At 38.7% G+C, this 25,720-nt stretch overlaps 1 protein-coding gene across 5 annotated transcripts in view; it reads left to right on the forward strand.

The window, feature by feature from the left end:
* CUNH10orf67 (chromosome unknown C10orf67 homolog) overlaps positions 1-25,720 on the forward strand; it is an 83,770-nt gene that overhangs the window by 30,076 nt on the left and 27,974 nt on the right. For 4 of the 5 annotated variants that reach the window (XM_016124753.2, XM_016124744.2, XM_016124774.2 and 1 more), the window contains 5 exons: positions 4,607-4,754; positions 5,836-5,894; positions 13,023-13,088; positions 21,958-22,005; positions 22,686-22,865. In XM_016124753.2, coding sequence (XP_015980239.2) covers positions 4,607-4,754; positions 5,836-5,894; positions 13,023-13,088; positions 21,958-22,005; positions 22,686-22,865 — 501 coding nt within the window. The remainder of the gene's footprint in view (positions 1-4,606; positions 4,755-5,835; positions 5,895-13,022; positions 13,089-21,957; positions 22,006-22,685; positions 22,866-25,720) is intronic. The other variant, XM_016124765.2, reaches the window with a different exon arrangement.

The following is a 25,720-nucleotide window of genomic DNA, read 5'->3' on the forward strand; positions in this document are numbered from 1 at the left end:
AAGCTGAGCATCTTCTAAGCAATGTAGTATTAAGTATTATTAACATAGATTTAATGAAATTTAATATTAATTCTTTTTTATATGCTAATAGCCTTAGAGGAGGAAGAGGCAAATTTTTGCATTTACTTTTTTTAACCTTCTGCTGGGTCTATATTTACTCTTATTTTTTTTGGGGGGGGGGGATCATTTAGTAGAAAGGCTAAAAGACTGTAATAGTTTGGCTTTTAACCCTGCCTTAGCCAAAGACATCCGGCATAAATAAAAGGCCATTTTGATCCATTTACTTTTCCATTTTTGAATAGAAAGTGATACCTGCCTGGCTAAGAGAGAGTTGTAAAAAGCCTACCTGTTGTATTGAATGTGAAATGCTTTGAGTTCTTTGAAGAAAAATGAGTATATAAATTCTCGTTCTCATTACAAGGAAATAGTTTCTGGTGACCATCTGGTTTACATTCCATGAAATCCTCTGAGCAGGCCTCTGGACAGTTGAGAAACGTCCCAATTCAGCAATTGAGTTCATTACACTGAACCAGGGATCTTTCTTGGGATGTTTGCACCCCTAAGTGTTCTCAGCCTGTTAACTGGGGGGGGGGGGGTGAGGGTGGGAGGTGCTTTGTGAGCACCGCAGAAAGCGGGAGGTTCCACCCTGCCCTTCTCAAGATGGCCAGACCCTGGTTATCCCACCTTAATTTGTCCCCAAGGAGACCACATTAGTATTTCTGTAAACACCCTAAGATCTGAGGAAGGTGACATATACCTGATTAACTGAGTCTACGCGTTTCTCCCAAGTCCTTAGGACCCCAACAAGACATGTGACTCCAGCCTCTCACCTTGATTGAGGGCAGCGCACAGCAGTACTGGTGTGCATTTCGGGAACAAGGATGTAAAATAGACCTCTGGAAAAATATATGTATATGTATTTTTCATTCTCTAAGAACCAGCTTTTCTATAATTGCATGCCATTTAAATTCTAAATGATATAGCATGTTGTTGTTTTTTTAATTCACCTTATCCAACTGCTCCCTCTAGTGGTATAAAAGAGCTCAAGACGCCAAGTATCTGAAATTAGATTTGGAAAACAGTTGGGGGAAACAATTAGAAAATTTCAAAGTAGCAATGGAAATAACGTGAAATAACTTCGAACAAATTGAATGAACAAGAGGGAAGCACCCTAGTTTATTCTTCTCGATACTAAAATTATATAAATAACTTTATAGTTAATAAGTAGTGCTAATATCTTTCTAGGGCTGTTTTTGAGAGAAATCTGATAACGTGATTGAAAAGGGAAAGTTTAATAAATTGCTAGTTCACATTATGTGAAAACCAGAAAAGGGAGTTCTTCAAGTTACAGAAGCTTCCTCTCTCCAAGTCAGACCATCCTTAAGGCTGAATTTCCCAGAGAGCAACTTCATTCAAAAGCAGAGCTTCTTTTCGGGTTAAGTTCTGTCGGAAACCATTGTGACTTAACTGCATACCCCCGTTGTTACCAGGTTGTCATGCTGTGCGTTGATAAATCCCCTTAAGAATTGCTAAAGCAGGCTATCCCATCAGAGTCTGTGTGCATGCGCGTGCATGCGCGTGCATGCGCATGCCTGCGTTTCAACTGCAGTTGGATTTGTCCTTTTGAAAAGACTTTCTTTTTTTTCTTGCCTCAACATGGATGAGCCGTGCGACCATCACTCGCACACCCCCTATCCGTGAACATAACTGCTCGTTGTTGACAGTTCCAAAACAGAGCTGTCATTCAAGAGGGGCAGCTCTGCAGGGCTTCACTGCCCCAGTGTGCCACTTTCCTGGTTGTCACTCATGGGGAAAGCACCTGCTCTTCTCTGTGACTGTCATGCAGCCTGGGCATGCATCAGAACCCCGTTCCACCCCCAGCATCAAATTGAGATGTCCAAGCTGTGTCCACGGAGCCTGCAGAATTGAGATACCAATATGGCAGGAGGGAGACGGCTGTGCAGGCCACGCATGCAGGGCTCGCAACAGACTTCTCAGGCTTTATTGTGCATATAAGTCGCCTGCAGCAATTGCTAAGATACAGATTCTGATTGTGGGTCTGGGGTGGGGGTGGGGCTGAGATCCTACAGTTCCAGGAAGCTCCCAGGTGCAAGGGATCACGCTCTGAGTGGCAAGGCTCTAGACTATACCAGTTTTCAGATTCTTTCAAGACAGATCAGAATTCTGAAACCTGGAAACAGTGATTTTGCACATCTCATGACTGTTCAACAAGAGAAAAAGCGCCTAAGCCCCCATCTGAAGTCCTACTTTTCACAGCATGACAAGAAAACTTGAAATTGGCAAGTTCTTTTATACGTTAAAAATTCCAAGATGATCATGAATCACACAGTTTCTCTTGACTAGACTGTGGCTTTAAATAGCTACGTCTAGTTAACCAGCTGATAACGATCTCATCCTTTCTAACCTCAGTTTATTAATGCAGTATATTTTAAGGAAGGCTCGTGATTTTAAGTAAGCCCAACTAGTGGCATGGGCAGATGGTAGAAGGAACACCACCACAAAACCTGCCACTCAGAGTGTAACAGATGACCGCCACAGCCCAGAACTATCCCTTTGTTCATTTTGCTAATGAGTGTCCTCATTGCTGCGGCTCTGAATAGTTAATTACTTGCAGTTCCTGTCACTGACAGATGGTGGGGACAGAGCTAAAGGTTAACCTTACAAGAACAGGGGCTGTAGATGGTTATGGAGAAAAAGAAAAAAAAAAAAAATCTTTGAGTTGAATGTGGTTGCCTTGTTTCCTGCTTTTATAGGAGATTTTTAGAAAACACATTCGGGTATTAGTTGACACTGGTGATAAATTTTACACTTCACCTGATTCATTCAGATAGTTCTTGTTTAGTTTATAGTGAGTGCTCACGTGATCCACCGTGGGTGTTCATATTCTGCCACCATGTGCATAAGCCTATTAAGGCAAATATTGTTTGTTTATTATTTAAAAGTCTTCTTAGTCAATACATATATTCTGCGATACTCTCAAATTGAACCATGTGGGACAAGAAATTAATGACTGGGATTCCTCTTTCAGTAAGAAAACAGTGTTGTTTATTAACTATTCGATTTGTTAGTTCTTATTAAGAATGAATCAAGTGTAAATTTTTTCAATGCAATGGTGAATTGAAATCGTGAAGATTTGTAATTGGGCTGAGTGCAAAATTTAACAACATTATTTTAAATATTAACTCTGATATAATTCACTTCATTATTAAGTTGCTTGTTGGTTTTTAAGGATTTATTAATGTAATATAAAACATCATGGCCACTTCTTTTTCTTTTAAACCATTATAATCACAAAGAAAAATATTTTAATTATTTACATAAAGCTCTAAAGTTAAATAAAAGTACAATTCCAAAAGGAATTTGCAACCATGGCATTGCTATAAAAAGAATAGGTGATAATTCATGTAAAGTTTATTTTAAAGTTCAAAAGTATTTCTTGTGTCTATTATTTTGAAACAAGGCATATAAAACCTTCTATCTCTTTTAACATAATATTGTGACTTTTGGGCATACTCTTTAATATTTCGAGTTGGCCAAATCGGCTTAATATTCAACCATCATGAAACATAGAGTTCAGCAGCTTCCCCAACGCATTACATCTTAATTTTTAAAATGATGTGCGGCAGTAAAATCTAGACAGCCATAAGCGAGTATATTCAGATGTTTTCAATAGCTTCGAAACAGACAAGAAGAAGAAGAAGAAAAGAAGAGTAGCTGTCCCAATAAGCTTTCCATCGCGTAAGAAAAAGGCTCTCCCATAATGGACGTGGCAAGATTTAAACAAAAGACGCACATAATAAAAATGTAAATGAGTTTGCTTTACTAAAACTATAACTTTAAAGTCTTTTGTTGTAAGTTATCCTGAAACCTTCTTACAAGGTAATCACTGTTTGCATAGAGATTTAAACCGAAGTCTTCAATAGCATTAAACGCCTGCACAGCCCCAGTGTGACAGGCATGCAAAGCCACGTTAATGTTCAGAATATGAATTGCCTCTGGGTGGCTCCTCCACCCAGCAGAAAACCAACTGTGTGGATATCCGTGCGCCTGATGGACTCCATGCGGCTCCCAGCCTGGAAACGTCACCACTTTGACATGCGATGTGCTCCTCATGACACTGGCGGCGCTGACACTGGGAAATGCCACAAAGGCAACAAGCCCCCCTCCCTGACCGTGCACTTTGCCACCCCCTGGCGCTGCCCGTCCATGGTCTCCCCAGCCTGCCTAGTTACCGGCGGACAGCACTTCAGACGCACACAGAGGGAAGTGTGGGTGGAGGGGCCCCAGCTGCCTCCCCGGACACAGCCTCCATAATGAATTGACCTGAATGATGAGGGCACACAAACAGTATGATATGCATTATTCCTGTCAATAAAATGTCCCCATGTGCTGTGGTCTTTGTACAGAATGTACTGCAGCCTTTCTTCCAGCCAGCTCTATTTAATCCCCTTCCTTTTTACTATTCATATTATAAATGCTTAATAGAATTCAGAAAATTATATGATAGCTCTTCTGTATTGTCTTGTGCTGCATATTTAAATCCTTGGCTCCCTGCTTAGAAATATGGAATTCCCCCATCTTTCAGGACTATTTGACCGGAGAGAGCAGCCCTACACCATGGATTGTAGAAAAAGAAAATGTGGACTACAAAATGGAAAATGAAAGACTGCTTCAAGTCATTTCAGGACTCGAAGAGGAAATGCAACTCAATCAAAAAGAAAATTCAATACTAGGTAACATTTTAAGAGACATTTTTGAGAAAAATCTATACATTGAGCACTTCATAAAATTCATAACTATGTTTATCTTTTCCAAACATACATTCGTTTGGTTATTTACATGTCCATTTGATAGCCATCTTTGATTTTCATTTAATGTGGCATTCCTTGCTTGGGACAGAGAATATATTTTATATATAAATATTAATATTTTAACTTAGGGTGTTTTTATAAGACAAGCTTTGACCTTTGAAAAAAATGTGCTAATCGGCACTCTAGTTCACTTAAAAATATTATAAATAGATAAAAACTTTGGCCAATTTCTGTTTCATATGCTTAATTGGTTTTGTAAAATTTATAACATGTAAATACTTATGGATTCATATTGGGGTATGGTTTGTGGAGAAAAAAAGTTAGCCCTTCTGGAAAATAGATTATTATTTACTATTTAATTATCTTCAATTTTTGGTGCAGATTTTAAGTACAAATTTTTCTTCGTATACTTACATCCCTTTTTTTACATACCGTAAACATCAGTAAAAGTTGCATTTAAATCACTAACGTGAGATTGTTGTATTTTTCACTTACTGTTACCTTTGTATTTATATTAATTATATAATATTACCTTTAATTTTCAATATGAAAAGCAAAATATTAATAAAAGCATTTGTATTACAATATCTCTTGAATATAAAATTATAGCATGCCAGTATGGTTTTGTTTCTCTTCTCATATGGAATAATAACGCTTTTTCAGGTTTTGGTAGTTCTTGCCGGGTCAAAGTGCCACCTGCTGAAGCACTTCTATGGGCTGTGACTAACAGCAAAAGCGTCCATTGCACAGTATTGATGAAAAGCTTTCAGCCCTCGGCCACACTTGGTTCTTGAACTTAGTTCTTAATCCCTATCTGACCAGCCGTCTGAACAGCAGGAAGAAGGCTGTGAATGTCAAGGGCAGTTGTGAAGGTCACAGTCCTGCTAGGACTTGCGTCCACTGTGCCTGCCGGCAGTGTACAGCCTGCCCGGAAGCAGGCAGTCTGAATACAGGGCATAAGCTTGTAATTTCATGGTTGGTCTCTCTCTCCTTTTGTTTACAGAAGATGAAATTATAAGTCTGAAAGAGATGGCAGAAAGGGATCATAAAACCATTCAAAAGGTACTGTAACTCTCTTACATTGATGAATGACTCTTGTAAATTGAAATACCAGCCCAATTGGTGAAATAACACCACGTACCACTTGTCCCTGTGCTATAGAGAAAGTTGATTTCTATATTTAACCTCCCTTTATTTGGGTAGGGTCTCCAGTAACGAATAAGAATTTTGCCTCGAAGTCGAATTAATGTATGAGTGCTTTTGTCTGTTATTTGGGATAACTGAGTATCCACTTTGTAAGGAATCGAAAAGTTATGGGACACAGAGAGGCCAAAAATATGCTTGTGGAAAAATCGTATTGTGAAGACGAGCAGTCGTGTTCTCAGATCAGATGTCAGTTTATGTTCATTTTTCTGGATATGAATGAGCAGGGCTTTATATGATGCGGGAAATCTGCATTAAGAACAGGGGATTCTTTGGGTATCTTGAAGATCGAGATTTCTTAGCACATTGCATGCCACGGGACCCAGCAGTTCCTGCCCTCAGTGAAGTCCAGGGGCTTCTGCTACATGCTTTTCTAGCTCAAGGTACCGCCCCTATTGTAGCTCTCGGGAACATTTTTCTGTGAGGGCCAGTGGTCCTGCCCTGCTGTAAGCCGCACGAGGGCGGAGACTGTGCTACCTCAGTCTCCGGTACAGGCCCAGGGCTGAGCGCAGTGCCCGGCACACGTTCAAAATGCTCTTGGCATCATTCAGAGGATGAGAATGTATTCAGAGCCAATAAAGTTTGCAGAATTTCCGGAAGAAAAAGTCTGTCCACCTCCCTGAGTTTTTCCAAATCAACATACATACTTTCCGCAAACTGAATCGAGTATCGATTTCTAAATACAAATTCATTAACATTAGATAAAATTACAAATTCAGTTCTTCGAAGGGTTTCGCCAGCCACGTTTTCAGAGTCCAGTCACCACAAGGGCCGAAACTGAGGTTCAGATTTGAACCTGATTTCGCAGTTCAGGATATTAGGTTTTAGATAAAATGACTCCCAAGAAATGTGTTTTAAAGACACAGTTATCATGATGTGTCAGAGTTGGGAGATGTTTCCTATGATAACTGAATCCATCACAGGTTTTCACAAAGTGTTTCATTTCCTTGCGTTTCACCCTATTTGCAGTGGTGACAGTGTAAATCTCCTTCCTGCAGAGATAACCACTGAGTCCGTGAACGGTCAAGTTGAACCTTCTCGTAATTGACCTCTAGGGCTAAAAACGAAATCTCAGCTTTCTAGTTTCACTTAATAACCTACATGGAAACCATCACAGTTTATTTATATGTTTCCAAAGTTAGGCAGTTTATATTGTCACTGGTAGAGACGAATTGTGTAAGCTTACTCCTCTGTTAGGAGTTCAAGAAGTTAATGCAAAAAAAAAAAAAAAAAAAAAATCTCACCATTAAGCCACCAATTAGAAAGAAACATCTCTGTGATTGGCTGCTTATACGCTGAGCGAGCTTAAATTTTTCAATTAAATGCTGCCTCAGCTTTTCAAGTCTGCATGCACAATGGTAGCACTAGCTAAATGCTTGAATTGTGTCTAGCGCAACTGAGGAAGTGAATTTTAAATTACATTTAAGTTTAATTTGTTTTTTTGAAAGGTACAGTTGAAAACTGTGACTTGTTTCACTTATTGGAAAATCTTGATGTAGATTTTGAATAACTCGTGTATGTGAATGTACTTTTTCATCTGTATATTTTATGAATTCTCGATATAGAGCAAGTATTTCCAATGAAAATTTAGCCCCCAGTTTAAGATGTGCTGTAAATGAAAAATACACCCTGGATTTCAAAGACTTAGTGTAAGAAATGTAAACTGTCTCACTAATAATTTTTAATATTGATTATTAGACATGAACATGATAATATTTTTGGGTATATATTGGGATAAATAAACTATATTATTAAAATTTATTTCACCTGGTTTTTCTCTCTTTTTAACAAGACTTGTAAAAGTCAAAAGTACATATATGACTTAGATCATATTTTTATTCAATATCTCTAGTCTAGACAAATATATCACATCCCTAATCTGTTAAATCATTTTTTATCCTCTTTTTTTTCCCTTTATATGCATAGGAACTCCCACAGATATTGAATATAGGCACAAATTGGTATTGAGCAGACAGAATCTAGACCTCTGAGTTCCTGCTCCTTTTCTGCCACCATGGGCCCCTGGGCTACTCCCTTCTCCTTCTTCCTCTGTCTCATTGACTGTGTGGATAGAATGTGATAATGTACATACAAGTGCTTTGTCACTTAGAAAGCAGACCGGGAGTTGTTGGGCAAATGAAAGCTGATATCTGCTGGTTTATTTCCACTATCTTTCACTAAATCAATTCATTCAGTTATGTTTATTAGGTGTCTTTTAGTGCCAGGTGCTGCACTACTGCTGAGATATCAAAAAAAAAATTACACACACACACACACACACACACACAGCCCTACTGTGGAGAGACAAAATCATGGGCAAGATGATGAGGTCTGGGATAGAAGTATACACAAAGAGAAAAGATGCTTGGCTCAGTTTCTGAAAGGGTTCAGTCCCACACCCACTGCCGGTGCTGATTTTCCCAGGTAGAAAGAGGGTAGAAGAGCTGGGTATAAAGTATGAATGCAAAAGGCACGAAGCATGTTTGTGAGACTGTCTGTCATTTGGTTCGACTGGAGCATGAGGCAGGAATCTGATGAGACCATGCGGTAAGAAAGCGTGTTGGGGCAGGAAGAGGGCGAGTTTGGGGTGAGGGGAAGAGTCGAACAGGAAATGGAAGAATGGAAAGGAGCAGCTCAGAAGCCTCGGCATAAGTCATGTGTTCTCTTCTTTAGCCGTGGATGCGATTAAAAATAAGTTGAGAATGGGACTGAAATTGAGTGAGTTGACCTCTTGTCATCCTTCTGGGCTAAGCATTCTCAATTATGGGATTCGGTAGCTTTTATGTTTTAATCCCAGTGATCTCATAACAACGGAATCTTATTCCAGCTGTGGCCACAATAAGAATTTCTTTCTGGGAGAGAGACAGACCAGCAGTCAGAGGTAACAAACAGCCCAGGGTGCAATCAGCATCAGGATTGCCATGGGGGCCCTTAGGGCCATGCCCAGCCTGCATTGTAAGCGGTCAGGGCAACTTGGGGGACGAACACTGAGCTGATTCGCAGAACGGAGGTTAGTGTTTCAGGGAAGAATGGGTGTGAAGGGTGGGAAAGGTGAGAAACATGTGAAAAAGAAGTGCATGTGATTTTCTATAGCTAAAAGGTACTTGAGAATAAGGGGTGGCAAGAAGCAAGGCACATAACGGAGAGTTATCATTTGTGCCAAGGGGATCAGATGACCTTCTGAGTACACTGGGCAGCCCCGAACATGGGACAGGATCGGATCTAAGTTTCAGAAAGAGAACAAATGGGAGGAAGGAAAATCTGGAGTCAGAAAGACCAGTGAGAGAGAGAGAGAGAGAGAGAGAGAGAAGAAGAGAGAGGAGAGGATGAGGAGGGGGTATGGGAGGGGGGTGGATGGGGAGTATTTGGGTGATGGTGGGTTTTGGCAGTTTCGACCGGGCCTAGCTCGTGCTCCGGCTCAGCGCCTCATCCTCCTCCCGCCCTTTGTGCTGTGCTGTTCTTCTTTCGGCCTTCCTCCCCTTCAGAAGGAAGGAAGGAAGGAAGGAAGGAAGGAAGGAAGGAAGGAAGTTAAGAGGTTACTTGGATAAACCATGGAAACAATGAAGCACTGAAACAGAACGAGGACAGTGACAGTGGGGAGGAAGAAGAGGGATGAAATCAAGAGATGATTATGCAGCGAAAGCTATGGTCATTGGTAAGGTGGGAGCCAGGAGAGATAAAGGACTAGAGAGGACTTAAGGCTGGACAGCATTCCGTGAAAATGAGAACGAGGCAGAGCAGGCAGAGAAACAGGAGTGTGGATCTCACAGAGGCCAAGCGAGAGAGCCTCAAAAAGGAAGGAATCACTTTCAGTACGTCAAATGGCACCCAGAGGCCAGGTGTGCTGCAGGCTGACAAGGGAAAGATTGGACAAGTTAGCTCTGGCAACCCTAGTCATGTTAATGAGTCGTTTCACGGGAACAGGCGGGAGCAGTTGAGAAGTAGGGCAAATCCAGAAGTGAAGGCAGGAGGCAGTGAGCACGGACACTCCCTGGAAGTCTGGCTGTGGATGGCCAGGGAAGATGAAACTAGAGTGTTATTAAATGATGTCAATGGAAAGAAGAATGAGAGGGTAAAAGCACAACGGAGAGAGAAGATCATTGATATAGAGAGATCTAAGGCGTCAGGAAGGGTCAGAGCTAATGGCCTTGGTGTTTGCTGGTAACTGACACCCGTGGGAAACTTGGTGACACTTCTTTTCAGACAAAATTCCCAAAAAGCACGAAATGCTTTTCTTTCCTTCCACTTCTCTCATTCCTTTACTTTCTCTAAATTTGCCGTTCGACCTCCTACATCTGCAGCCATGCCCCTCACCCCACTCCCGGGGCTCTCATCCAGCTGGTCCTGTGTTCTCCGGCCTCCCTCGGGGACCGCCCTGTGCCACCCACTGTAGCTCTTCTAAATCTTCACGCCTTGTCTTACTTCCCATTTCCGCCTCTGCACTGCTTCCTGATCTACAGAGAACATGGCGGAGACGCTTGGGTTTTTTCCTGCTCGGCACTCTCTTACTCCGTCACTCAGCTTACCTAGTGTTACCTCTCTGCTCCTTGTCATCAGAAGAAGGGACATTCTTCTTTGTCCTGACTCATCCTTCCACCTCTTTACCTGACTCCATCTCTTCCTTCTTCCTCTTCTGGAAACTTTCTTCATCAGCCTTCTTCTTTCTGTGCCTTTACATTTTTTTCTCTAGCCTACAGACATGAAGTCAAAGCCATTGCCATTCACTATTCTTCAAATATCATTTAAAAAACAAACAAACAAACAGGCCCCTTCTTCACACCTCCTCGCTAGCTCTTCCTGTTGATAAGGTCACAGTGAGATTCATACTGCCCTTAACCCTTTCCAATCGTTTTCCTTCTTGAATTTTCTGCCGTTATGTGACGGAACTATGCCCATGTCGCAGATGCCTTCTGATTTTTCACACACTTCTTTATCCTTTCCTAAGCAATGTCTGGCAGAGGCTTCTCTTCCTCCATTTTTCACAGAAATACTATTCTCAAGGATTTTCTTTACCCTTGCTCTTACTGTTTTTTTCTCCGACTGACCTGATTTTCCCCCCATAACTGCTACACCTGTTAGCCGGTGACTTCTAAACCTTTCCTTCCTGCTTCAGGTTCTCCCTGAACACCACATCCTTACCTTTGACTCTGTCCTCATCCTCAATTTCAATGTTACATACACTGGGAATACTCCTTTGATAGTCTCCTCTGTCCCCTGTGGTAATTAGGGCCCCCCTCTGTGCTCCTACAAAGCTGGAACTATTTGCTCCCTCAGGTCATGAACTATGTTTTGTTTATTTTTATATTCTAATCAGTCTTCGAAAGTATCTGCAGAAAAAATTCTCTACATGTTCATCAACCAAGTGTCCAGACTTGACCTCATTACTCCTAGAGTCTGGGTTATGCTGCGCTCCTCAGTTAAAATTAATGACATTGCCCTCTATCTAGAGGACCAAATGACAAATCGAGGGTCATTCTCAACTCTGTCCTTCGTACCTCATATCTAGTTTGTCTTTAGGCCTGTACGTTTTCCTTCCAAGATGCATCTCAGATCCTCTTTCTCTGCAACAGCATTGCCGAAGACTTAGTCGAGGCCCTCATCATTTCCACAGACTCATTTCCCATCTCCGTTCTTTTTCCTTTTCAAATCCAGCTTCCGCATGGCTGCCATAGTTATTTAATAGCCCAGTCTAATGTGCTAAAACCTTCTCTGGCTTCCCATTGCCATCGGTCTAAACTCGGGCTCCCTGAGTGATTTTTAAATGCTGGGAACAACTAAGCACTTTCACATTTGCTATCCCAAAAAGTCTTTTCTCAGTAACTCTTTGAAGTAGGTTTCATTCCGAAGGTGTGAAGCACCGGAGTAATTTACCCGCAGAGTATGGAGCAGAGCTTTTATTTGAACCAACTACTGTTTTCCCCATCCCATCATTCTGCCTTCCCCTCCAGACACTGGGGAGCAAGGCCCCTCACAACGGCACCCCAAAGCTCCTTCTCCCTTTGTCCCTGCCATTCCTGTGTCTATGCACTCTGGGTCCCATAACGCCAGCTTCTCACACTTGCTCCATTACGTGACATTTTTCTATGGTTGTATAGCTGTGTTCTTGGCCATTTTCTACACCTTCCTCCTCCTCCAACTTGTTAAACCTCTACGTATCGCCCCGAACCCTTGTCCGATGGTAGTTCTCCTGTGACGTTAATACCAGGAATAAAGCGGTCTGATTCTAACTATAGTTGCCATGCTATGTGGATTTTTATGCTTTTTGACTGCTCGAAGATTTGACGCATTAACGTTTTTTCTTATGTTTTCTAGTCACTTTTTCCCACTGTTTTCCTACCATACTGTATATGCCACAGGGGAAGGGATCTGGTCTAGTTCATTATTATACCTCCATAGCCAAGCCAAAGACCTGGTATCTACAAAGTGTTCCTTACGTGTTTATTAAATGAATGAATATCTGAATTAATTGAATTGAATGGATGTCAAAAATAAGGGTTGCATAAACCACGCTCAAATTTTGAATACTGAGACAAATCATGAGTACAATGGCCCTGCAGTATATCAATTTTCAATTGATATGAATATAGCTTGATAGGCATATAAATATAGCACAGAAGCCTAAAATAATAAAAATATAGCACAAAAACCTAAAGTAAGAAAAACGAGTTATATAAAAAATAAAGCAAAATTGCTGTTTTTGACAAATTAGGACTTACTTTATTATATATTGGTGTCACAGTTTTGGGGGAGGAGGTGAAGAAGGTTATAAATAAATCGACACTTTCCATGTATATTTTCCTTGTTTATATAATAAAAATATAATTATATGTAATATTACATGGTAATCTATGGACATTTAATTTTTCCTTTGATCATATTAGGATCCATTTTTTTCATATTCAGAATCGAAATATATTTTACTAAATTCTATTAAGGAAAAATTTCAAGTGTTCTGTTTTTTAATCAAAATGTAATGTTCTCTTTCAGTTAATTGAAGGTAGAGAAAGATTAAGGTACGAGCTCGAAGCTGAAAAAGTATTAGTTCAAGAAATGGTAAGATGGTTTACATTATTTCCTAATAAATTTGAATTCGGGAATTGAATCATAAAAGTTTTATAAACTGTATTTGTAACTCTTTTTGTGAACTGTTCATTTCATCTTTACCAATAGTTTAAGGGCATGCATAATTATAAACATTCGTAAATAATTGTTTGAGTACTTACTATGTAGGAGAATCTTACATAAGAAGTAGTATTACGATTTAAAGCAGTGTACAAAAACTTTGAATTTTATTATGGAGCCGATAAAAACAAATATGAGAGCCCAATATTTTGAAGGATTTGTGATTTTTAGTTACAAATTGCCATAAGTGAAAACAAAAAAAAAAGAACCCAGCCAGATCTTTTGGCATTCTGTGTTAGTCTCATAAGAAAACACTGCCTTTTTATGTTCTTTTAAGAGAACTTTCCAGACGGCTGGTCTTTTATTTTATCAGTTGACTACCGGCCCCCTGGACCCCCCCCCCCAACTCCACCCCCCGCCCTGCTTTTGGGGTTGTACTCTGGCTTTCAACCCATCACCACTAGTATGTCTTTGTTACAGTAAACTGACTGTGTTTATTATAATCAAAAATAAAACACAGCTTGACTTGCGTTCTAAATGTGCTTGAAAAGAATATGATACTGTTTAGAAGAGAAAAGGTTGTTCATAGGAAATCAACACCACTTCAGATATCGAAACGTTCCCTTTTTTACAGCTTGTCACACTTTGTGCCAAGTCATGACTGTTTCCCTAACTCTGTTTTTGTTACTCTCGGCACCATGTGTTTTGGGTTCCTTGTCATAGAAATTAATGCAAAACAATGCTCCCGGACTACAATAAAGCCTTCTATGAAACCAACTTGTGAATGCAGGCAAGGGAAAAAAATGTTGGTCAGCTAGTCACAGAAACCATGCGTTAACAAACGTGTTACTTTGAACCTTTTGCTTTTAAATACCTGGCATGTAAAAATCATCTCCATTATTTGAGTATACTTGGTGGATCTCTTCTGCCTCGTTCCACTCTCTTCTGTCATTACTCCAAAGTCCAGGAGTCACTTCTGAAAATAAACATCAAAATATGCACATTGGCATTAAAATGGAAAAGGCTTTTATAGAGTGGGAAGCAAATGTTATATCGTCAGTTTGTCAGCAGGGTTAAAGAAGAAATTAAACTACCTAATTTTGTGCCTATAATATGAACAGACCCCATAGTTTTGGAATCTCTTTGCCTCTTTATTTGAACTACGAGCAGTTAACCAGTGCTACTGTATTGCCCACAGGGGAACCAATCATGTTTTATTTTGTTGTTTAGAAGTTTGATGCGCACCACACTTGTTGCCAAGCAGCAAGATCTTGCATCACACACTTGATGACAGCACAAGAGCCTCAGTACCACAGAACTAGTTCGGGGGTCCACCTTTTCAGCTTAGGGTTCCTCTTAAAACCAAGGTTTCCATGGGGTACCTTTGGTCTCAGCAAGATCACTCCTGGGCTCTCCTACCCCCCACCAAGGCATTCTGTTATCCGCTGGAAGAGAGGCTGGCTTTGTAGCTGTTCGGGCTGCCTTTGTTTCTTGCCAGAGCGCTTTTTTTTTTTTCCCCCAGAAATGAAGATTTGCAATTACTACTAGGTGGAGGAATATATGAAGAGGGAGTGACCAGAGTTATTTTGTAAAAATTAGAAAACTTAATCACTGAAAGTTTTTTGTTTCATGCTTGCCTATTACTGTTTTCTAATACAGTTTATTTTCTGGCCTATCAATTCAAAGATCCCATAGTAAAAAGTCATGATCAGTAAGCATAGGTAAGCAATGAAACATGGAGTGATTGAATACTTAGATTGGCTTCAGCGAGAACATATGAAATAATTTTGTATCTCCCTGTGATTCTTACGCTTATTTATCATTTATTTTTTTAAAAAGTGAGATATAATTGCCATTGTTTTATATATAATATGTATGTAACATTGTATTTGTTTTAGGTGTACAACAAAATGATTTGGTATTTGTACATATTACAAAATGATTATCACAGTAAGTTTAGTTAACAGCACCACACAAAGTTACAATTTTTTCTCATGATAACTTTTAAGATTTATTCTCTTAGCAACTTTCAAATATACAATGCAGATTAATTTACTATAATCGCCTTGTTGTACATTATATTCCTAAGATTTTATTTATCTTATACTTAAAGTTTGTACCTTTTGATCACTGTCGCCCCCAAACCCCACCTCTAGCAACCATCAATTTGTACTCCGTATCTATGAGTTCAGTTTTCGTTTTTTTAGGTTTTACATATAAATGATCATGCGGAATTTGTCATTGTCCAACTTATTTCACTTAGCATAATACTCTCTAGATACATCCATGTTGTCGCAAATGGCAAGATTTTCTTTTCTTATGGTATTTCGTTGTGTGTGTGTGTATACACATACGTACATACATACATACATACATGTGTGTGTATATCACATTTTCTTTATCCATTCTTCTATCAATTGCTTAGGTTGCTTCCACGTCTTGGCAATTGTAAATAATGTTGCAATGAACATGGGGTACACATATCTTTTTGAATTAGTGTTTTTTTTTTATTCCTTTGGATAAAAACCTTGAAATGGACTTGCTGGATCATATGATAGTTCTATTTTAAATTGTTGAGGAGCCTCCATACTGCTTTCCGCAGTGGCTGTATCAGTTTACCTTCCCATCAACAGTGCACATCCATGCAGGCACTCGTTGTCTCTTGTCTTTTTGGCTTTTTGGTAATAGCCATTCTAACGAGTATAAGGTAATATCTCACTGTGGTTTTGATTTGTATTTCCCTGATGCTTAGTGATGCTGAGCATTTTGTTCATGTACCTGTTGACCATATGAATATCTTCTTTTAAAAATATCTACTAAGAAGATCTGCCTATTTTTTAATTGGATTTTTTGGTTTTGCTATTGAGTTGTACGAGATTCTTATATATTTTGGATATTAATCCCTTATCAGATACATGATTTCCAAATATTTTCTTCCATTCAGTAGGTTGCCTTTTAATTTTGTTGATGGTTTCCTTTGCTGTGCAGAGCGTTTTAGTTTGATGTAGTCCCACTCTTTTTTTGTTACTCGAGCTTTAGGTATCATATTTAAAAAAAGAAAAAAAAATATTGCCAACACTCGTGTCAAGAAACTTGCTCCTTACGTTTTCTTCTGTTTTATGGTTTCAGGTCTTCCATTTACGTCTTTAATTCATTTCAAGTTAATTTCCATGAGTGGAGTAATAGAGGTCTAGTTTTATTCTTTTACATGTGACTGTCTTATTTTCCCAGCACCGTTTATTAAAGAGACTGTCCTTTTTCCATTGAGTTTTCTTGTCCGCCTTGTCAGGTATTAGTTGACTGTATATGCCTGGGTTTATTTCTGGGCTTTTGATTTTGTTCCATTGGTCTATATGTTAGTTTTTATGCTAGCACCATACTGTTTTTTTCATACGGTTTTGATTACTGTTTTGATTAATATACACTCACTAAATTGTCTAAAGGGTCAAAGCCTGACAGTATCAAGTGTTATCAAGGGTGAGAAGCAACTTGAACTCTAATTCACTTCTGGCGGGGATGTAAAACATACAGCTGCTTTGAAAAATATTTTGACAGTTAAAAAAAATGTTTTAATCTATACTTATCATATGATCATGCCATTCCACTTAAGGATATTTATCCAAGACAAATAAAAGCTTATAGTCAAGAGAACACTTGTACACAAATGTTCATAGCAGTTTTATTTGTAAAACCCAAAAACTAGAAATAGCCATGATGTCTATTAATAGATAAATAGATGAATAAGTTGTAGTTTATGTACCCAGGGGAATCCTGATCAGCATTAAAAGGAATAGATTCTTTTTCTACATAGCAACAAGGGCGAATCTCAAAATAATTATGCCGAGTGAAGGGAGCAGACAAAATAAAAAATACATTTGTACTGTCCAATTTATTTGAAACTCTTAAAAGTGAAAACTAACACTTCATGACAGCAAGCAGATCAGTTCCCTGGTGAGGGAGCAGGAGAGTGTGGAAGGTTGTCTCACCAAGAAGCATAAGGAAACTTTGGGAGAGGCAGATATGTTCATTATCTTGATTGTAGTGATGACGTCACCAGTTCCAAAGTTGAAAAAGTATGAGTATCCAAAAATACATCAATACCTCCTTAAAATCAATTTGATAAAAGAAATACTATCCAATAGGAAAACAGGCAAAAGTGAGGAATATACAAAAATATATCTAACCTATTAATCTTTAGTGAAATAAATTAAACATAAAGAAATATTATTACCCACACCAGATCTCTTGGTTAAAAAAAATAATAAAGCCTTAGAAGTGTTGGCGAAGTTGTGAAGCAATGGGAATTTTCATATGATGATGGTGGGAGGAAAAGTTAGTACAGTTTTTACTATTGTTTGGAAAATCCTTTTGTTATTAAAAGGATTGCTGTCATTTCTTTCTTATATGTTTGATGAATTTTACCAGCGGAACTATGTGGGCCTAGAGTTTACTTTATATGAAGTTTTTTGATAATGGATTTATTTTCTTTCATAATTATAGAGTTATTCATATTTTCTATTTTATTTTATGTCAGTTTTGTTAGGTTGTATTATTCAATTTGTCAATTGATTTAATTATGAATTTGTTGCTGTGAGGTTTTCGTAATATTCCCTTATTATCCTTGTACTATCTTTAGGGTAGGAAATAATAAATGCTCTTTTATTCCTGTTTTAGTGAATTGTATTCTTGATCGGTCCAGTTGAGGATTTATCAGTTTTGCTGATCTTTTCAAGAAATTAGTTTTGGCTCTATTTTCTCTAATTTTTGTTTAATTTCATTGCTATCTGCTCTGATATTTATTCTTTTTTGCTCTTCGACTTATTTTTTGTTTTCTTTGCTCTTCTTTTTCTGCCTTCTTCGTGTGGAACCTTAATTTGGTCATTGACTTTAGACTTTGTATCATTTTTAATAAGCTATTAATTCCTCTCTCAGCACTGTTACCTGCATCACCCAAATTTTGATATTCTGTATTTTCATTCAGTTTGGAATATTTTCTATTTTTTAATTTTTCTTGTGATTTAGAACAGTGTTGTTTAATTTACAAACACGTGTGATTTTTCTAGATACATTTTTGTTATTGATTTTTAATTTAATTCCATTGCGATTAAAAACATTATGATTTTAATCTTTTAATACTTATTGACAAATATTCGGTGTTGTTATCAATTAGATTAAGGTAGTGTTAGTGTTTTTTGGGTCATCTATCTATCTTTAATTTTTTCATCTGTTTTTATCAATAGCTAAGAGAAAGGTATTATTTTTTCTCTATATAATTTTGCCAATTTTTACTTTACGTCTTTTAAAGCTCTATTATTAGGCACATTCACATTTATGATTGTTATGTCTTCCTATTAATTAATCCTTTTATCATTATGAAATGTCCCTCTTTATCTCTAATAATTCTTTAATCCTGAAATGTAGTTGTTTCAGCCTTCTCAGGTTTGCATTGTTTATCTTTTTCAAAGCACATAAGTTCCAGCCTCCTGTGTATTTATATTTAAAGTGCTTCTGTTATAGGTAATAAAGAGTTAGGTCTTGCTGTTTTGCACATTCTGGGGATGTCTGCATTTTAACTAGATTGTTTAGTTTGTCAGCTAAACAATTCAATGTTACTGATAAGACTGAATTCAGGTCTACCTTTTCACTACGTGTTTGTTTGTTTGTTTTCCTTTTTGTTTTCTGTATGTCCCCTCTGGGTTTTGTTGTCGTTGTGATTCCTCTAGTTCTTCTGGTTTCTCCTTTTTTGCCTTTCTTTTAATATATTTTAGAATTCTATTTTATTTTATCTGTTATCATTTTGATCTTTTGCCTATACTTTAATGGTTGCTCTAACAATTATAATTTACATCCTTAACTTTTCACAGTTCACTTAGAGTTAATGTGGGGAAATTTTATGTAAAATACACAAACCTTCCACATATATAGGTTTTTTTATATTGATTTATTTATTTCTCCATTCTTCAAGTTAGAGTTGCCCTATGTATTATGTTTACATCAAGATTAAAATTCTTACTTTAAACAGTCATATGTATTTGAAAGAAATTAAGAAAAAATAATCATATATTTACAATTTCTAATGCTTTTTAGTCCTTCCTAAAGGTTGGAGATTCTATGTAAGATCATTTCCCTTCAGTCTAAAGAGCCTCTTTTAATTTTTTTTGTAAGTCGAATCTGCTTGTGATACAACTCCTCTGTTTTTTCGTCTAAAAATATCTTTCTTTTGCCTTTAATCTTGAAAGGTATCTTCCTGCAATATAGAATTCTGAGTTAATAGTATTTCTTCCAGCACTTTAGAGACCTTGTTTTACTATCTCTGAGCTTCCATCCCAGTGTGAGTCTGTTAATGGTCTTTTCACTCAAGAACAGGTCACATATTCTTATCTATTTGTATTTTGGGGTTTAATGGGCATTGTGAATGTTGTGTGTTGTTGTTGTTTTTTAATCAGATAATTAATTTGGTTGGGCTCCAACTGCACGCTCCGTCTCTTCTGCAGTGGGTAGAAGGTCAAATCTCAATTCTATCTTTGAGTCTTAGCTTGACTGCAGGGGCCGGTTCAGGCATCAGCCGAGTTTATACACAGAATTTGGGGCTTCCCAACCTTGGGGTTTCTTTGCCTCGCTTTCACTGGCTCGAACTCTGTCCTCAGAAATCCTGAAAGGCTGCAGGTTTCTCATCATAATTTTAGGTTCTCCACCTAGAACAGAATGGACAGTGCTGTCAAGTTAAAAGCCTTAAAGTGGGAAATTCGTTCTGCGTTGTTCCACTCTTTGAAGCGCTGATTACTCTCCAAAATCTGTCTGCTTTTCTCTTTCCATTGTATTCTGGTAGCCATTTGTTTGTATTTTCTTCCAGAGTTTATAGCTGTCATCAGTGAGAGGGTAGGCTTGAGAGCAGCTCCTTGACCATGATTGGAAACATAACCCCCCTGGAATAATGCCTTCATGATATGAATGTTATCATGCCATGCCCTCCATGCTCAAAATTATTCAATGTCTCCTATTGCATCTAAAACAAAACCCAGACTTTGCACCTTCCTCTCGATCTTTGCGCACTCCCTCTCCCCGCAATTTCCTCCTCTGGGGTCATGACATAAGCTCTTTCCTCGGCTTGCAAGGCCTGTCTTCCCCCTTTTTATAAAGCAGACTTTATTTTTTAGAGGAGTTTTAGGTTCACAGCAAAATCAAGGGGAGATATAGAGATTCCCCATGTACCTCCTGCCCCTACTGCTTCCCACTTCCCTCATGGTTACTCTCGTCCATCTTTTGGATCCCAGACAAAATATCCTTCCTGACCACTGCCTCTAAATTAGTCCCACCCGGATAGGTCATACTTCATTGTCTATTTCACATATATCACTGTACATTCAGCACCTAGGATAGTACCTGGCATACAGTATGCCTCGATAAATACTTTTTTAATGAATGAGGGATGATTTATTCAATATTCCTAGTAATTTCTTATAGTGGTATAGGAAAATTATATTTAAACCATTATAATGGAAGTTAATATAACATTAGCCTTGAGTTTAAACCCACTGAGACCACCTAAATACAGTCCTTCATGAACATCAGTCACCATCCTCTCAGACCCCAAGATTTCATGAGACAGATTTGTGTTCTATTGAATTCTGATCTATCAGTGGACAAGAGATATTTTTGAAAATACATTATAGTTGATGTTCAAATATTAATGAGATCAATGGTTAAATGTATTTGTTATCATTGTTTAATTTCATAAGATTAACCAAAATTAGAATCACTGGCATTACTTATTAATTTACATTATTAAAAATCTTAATGTTATTGAAGCATGTATTAATAATATATATTTTGCCATTAGCAACAACATGAATGAACTTTGAGGAAATTACGAAAGTGAAATAAGTCAGACAGGAAGACAAATACTGTGTGATTCACTTTATGTGGAATCTAATGCCAAAAAAAAAAAACACACAAAACTTGAACTTATAAATAGAGAACAGACTGGTGGTTGCCAGAGGTAGCGGCTGAGGGGTGTGTGAAATGGACGAAGGCGGTCAAAGCTATGAACTTCCAGTTACAAGATAAAGAAGTCCTGAGGATGTAACGTACAGCAAGATGACTATTAACGACAGTTAATAATACCGTATTATAGATCTGAAAGTGGCCAAGAGAGTTGATCTTGAAAGTTCTCACAAGAGAAACGTGTAACTGTGTGTAATGGATAGTAGCTAGACTTTCGTGGTGATCATTTTTCAATATATGCAAATATTAAATCACTATGTTGTACACCTGGAATTAATACACTGTTATATGTTAATTATATCTCAATGTTTAAAAAACATATATATATTTTATTTAATGTCCTTTATGCCTGGAAATTAAAATCAACTTTTTAAATTAAGCTTTTATTCATTGCATTATTGAAGTTTTACTATTAAATAACCTGAAATTTCACCAAAAGTCTGTAAAACCTGGGATGTATAACTATTATAATAATATGTGAAACAAATTATTACCACTTTAGCAAACAATGCATGTTTCTCTACAGTCTCTATTATGCTTAAAGTCATGAACAAATGTTAATGACTAAGTATTTACAATTTTGTTTATTTCTGTTCTTTTTAAATGCTTTTTTCTGGGTACAAATTTATTTCCTCTTCTAATTCATATTAACATCATAAGTTATATTTCCATAATAATTTTGACAGTCAACTAGTTTAAAATGCTACTCTTTCATTGCTTAAGGAAGCTTTATAAAAAATTCTCCTTTTTAATCATTGCAAATGATAACAAATGATATGGGCCTTCAATTTCATAGGTTAGTAAACAGAAAGAGGATATGGAAATGAGAAAAAAGTTTGACAGCGTAAGTGTCAAAGTTTGCATTTAAGTTTTTTTTTTTTTTTTTTCTTTTATTCTATGCCTCTCTGGTTTGGGCATCTGGGTTGAAGGATCCATACCTAGCATATAGAGGCTTTTCACTTTCCAATATCTGAGTTTGAATCATGAGGTAAGAAGTATGAATAGGAGACCAGGAGACTGACGGCTGAGAGCGCTGGGAAGGAAAGAGTAAGAGAGTAAGCAAACAGGAATGCAAGCCCGGCATGAGGAGAGGGAAGGATGTTGTCCTCATGTACTGATCCTCAGGCTCAATGCCCTGTCTCCAGCTTCCTCTCCCTTCATTCCTACCTTCTACCTTCCCATGGTCTTACAAACGGGATACAAACCTCAAGCTACCACCTCACCATATTCCACAAAGATCCCCCACCTTTACAGGTACTTCCATAAAACATTGATCTGATGGTATGTTTTTCTTAGTACACTACCATCAGTGGGAGGAGTGGAGAAAAAAAGCCCAACTCGCAAATTAATTCAGGTGGGGTGGGGGTGTTGGTGGGATTGGGAACAAGAACAGATCCAGGCCCTTTGGGATCGTAAACTTTAACGCCGCAATTCCAACATGTGGAGGGCAAGGGAGGAAAAGAAAGGGACACGAATCTAAAGAACAAAGCGAGAATAACAAAGCGGATTCTTTCTGTGTGCCAGGGCGCGAGACCAGTCAAGGGGAAAGAGGCCGCTTTCTCGCCATGGGTCTCACAGCCCAAGATCCCATCCAGGACTGGAGCCATTTCAAGGATGCCTTCTTTCTCCCTCACGACAACGGCGCTTGTTAAGATCAAAAGAGTTAAGATCCCGAAGAAGCCTTTAAAGGATGAGCAAGCTGTGGTAAGAACCGCTCACATGAACACACCTTGTGACATCCCTTATCAGCACAGGGGTTCCTTCCTGTTTGCAGTATTGCAGCTGTAAGTCACATCTCACGTCCAGTATCAACAAGCTCAAGTCTTAAAACACAGGATTCTCCCTCTTCCCTGCATGCATCTCTGGGCAGGGCCCTCTGCGTGCTCTTCTCTGGACCAGTGTGCCCTTAACTTGCCCAAAAGGATGCGGTTATTATTATTCCCAGCTTGGTGGTTTATTTGAGCTTAGTCACTAAGACTTAGTGGATCTCTATTAAATTAGCATGACAGAGAAGTCACATTCCAAGCACTTTCTAGGGTGCATAATCTCTAAGTCATTACTGCCCAATGAAGGACATGCAGGTACACAGTGTGTTTGCGCGTAGTATTTTAAATCAACACCTGGATTAACTCACGCTAGCAGAGATATGCATGCAGGAATTATCCACTCTCTCTATCTTCCTTCCCTTCAAACAGTAAGAATTGCTTTTCCTGGACCTAAGACGGAACCATTGGTCTACATAAAGGGCATATCAAGAAGTAGCTTTGCGATGTTCAGTTCAGTATTTGCTTGCCGTGTGGACATTGCTGAGGCACTACTCATGGTATTACACAATACCTCCCTTTATAATGGTCCCGTGGGGACTTTCTTCTGCCCTTAGTTATGGGACTAATTGTATTTCTCCGAGTAATTGATCTTTTCTGTGGACCCTGTGCATTGTGTGACTAGTCAAGATTCCTTTTCCATGTTGACTGTTAGAAAGCTTAGACGCCAGTTGGTGACACATCTAGCCAACGCATAGCCCTTCATAGAAAGACTCTCCATTTGCACATTTCGATTTCCCAAGCTCTTTCGTCAGGTTTCCACATGTTCTCATGTTCTTCTTTCTTCTCCCACAGGGGGCAGAATCTGCCTCTCTAGTACTCAGCTCACGGAGAAGCAGAGCAGAGCAGAAATGTGCTTCCTAGCTCCAGACCGGGGCCTGGAAAGATAAGACTCTAATGCTGACTCACCAAGCAAATGGCTCACTGCCCTGCCCGTACCCAGGAGGGGAATGAGAGCAGGTAGAGACAGGCCTGGGTATTATTGTACTAGGGGAAGTCACTCCCCAGGAGTTGAGAAAAAGCATTGTCCTCGAAAAGCACTGAAGTATAGACAATTAAAAATCAATAGAATTTATCAAGGAGAATGACATTCGGGGGGAAATTTGGCACATGACTGTCTAGTGCCTGGGTTCTAAAAGTAAGAGTTTTGGAATCCAGGCCTTGGGAAGGTTTTTGTTTTGTTTTGTTGTTTTTTGTGTGTGTTGTTTTTGTTTTTGGATACCCCTCGGCCCCCCAACACAAAACAAACAAATAAACAAACAAAACCCCTGGCCTGAGTATGGCATCTTGCCCATTAACTCAGGAAGGGAGACCAGCCATACTGAGCGAGGTGTTCTAGTCCAGGCCTTGGGCTTGGTAAGTCTGTAGCCAAGGCAGTGTCCTGTTCCAGAAGGCTCCATCAGCTGCCATGAAATTGGGTTGAGTGGCAGAATTCTGTGGTCTGAGGCTCTGGATAAATGTGGGCAGGGCTTCAGAGAAGGTTTGGTGGCTGGGACAGAGCGAGGGGGGGCCTCTGGGCAGAGACGACAGCAGCAGGGAGGAGCTGCCCCTGTTTCCACGGCAAGCTCGGGGTTGAAACTAAATCCTAGAGTTTCAGATTAGAAGCTCGAGTGTCCTCAATTTACAGATCAGAATTGAGTTTCCAAAATCACAGCCACAGGGCCAGAAATACTGCCTGATCTCACCCATGGAAAATGCACAATAAAGGAAAGAGAAAGGCAAACAGGATCTCTACGAAGGTGTCATTTCAGTAGGATTTGCTTAGTGTAACAGTTTTCATTCTGACTGTAACGATGTTATCTTGCTGTTTCTGAAACATACAGTATATTTTGTCATTTGGAGAGACTCTGAAGTTAATGTGTAACAATAAGTAAAATTGGACTGGGGAAGGGGGAGATGAAGCTAGCCAGTGTTTACATCTGTATATTAATTGGCTTGATCTTCAAGTGTAATGTAGTTTCTAGTTCACCATTATTACCAGCATGTACATCTTCGTTATTAATAATGATCCTTTTATTATAAATGCTCTCTTATATCGCCTTCCCATGTGGTCTTTTCTTCACTGTGGATGAACTCTAAGTACATGCACTCTGTTTATAATTTTTCTTTTTCTGTCTTTTAAATACTTTAGTATACTGAGGTAGCTGCACCTCTTAAAGATCGTCTTTAAAGGGTTTTCTAATATTTACCACGTGTAAATGACCAAATGGAGAGCTCGCTGCAGGAACTTTTACATCAGTCATTTAACTTATCCAATTAATCATACTTATTTTTTGAAATCTGTGTCATTCGGTGGGAACGGCACACATGCTTCACACAGTGGAGTACACAGTGATAAACTGAGTGTTTAGCCAGTCTGAAAAACGCGATATGAACATTGCTGTCTGATTTCTATTTACGAACGATTTTGCAGCATAAAATTTATATTTGTACAGTATTGCGTGTAAAGTTTATTTTTTGATATCTGTAAAACATTTCAAATATTAAAGTTTCACATAACAAGGTTAAATTGGATTCCCAGGTTCCCCCTACTCCCCTGCCCCCACCATCCAGGGTAATTCGTTAATTAAGGCTGCACCCAGTGAAAGCCGCCCTGGAAGATTTCTCGGCTTCCACAGGGTAACCTGGTCTATGCTGACGGAACATATGGTATGTGCTTAGATCCGCAGGAAGCATCAGGACCCTTCTGTGTGGGAAATGGGACAGGGGACAGAGTCAATCGTGTTTCCATTCGTA

This window comes from Rousettus aegyptiacus, unplaced genomic scaffold, assembly GCF_014176215.1.
Source record: "Rousettus aegyptiacus isolate mRouAeg1 unplaced genomic scaffold, mRouAeg1.p scaffold_m13_p_10, whole genome shotgun sequence".
Lineage (NCBI taxonomy): Eukaryota > Metazoa > Chordata > Mammalia > Chiroptera > Pteropodidae > Rousettus > Rousettus aegyptiacus.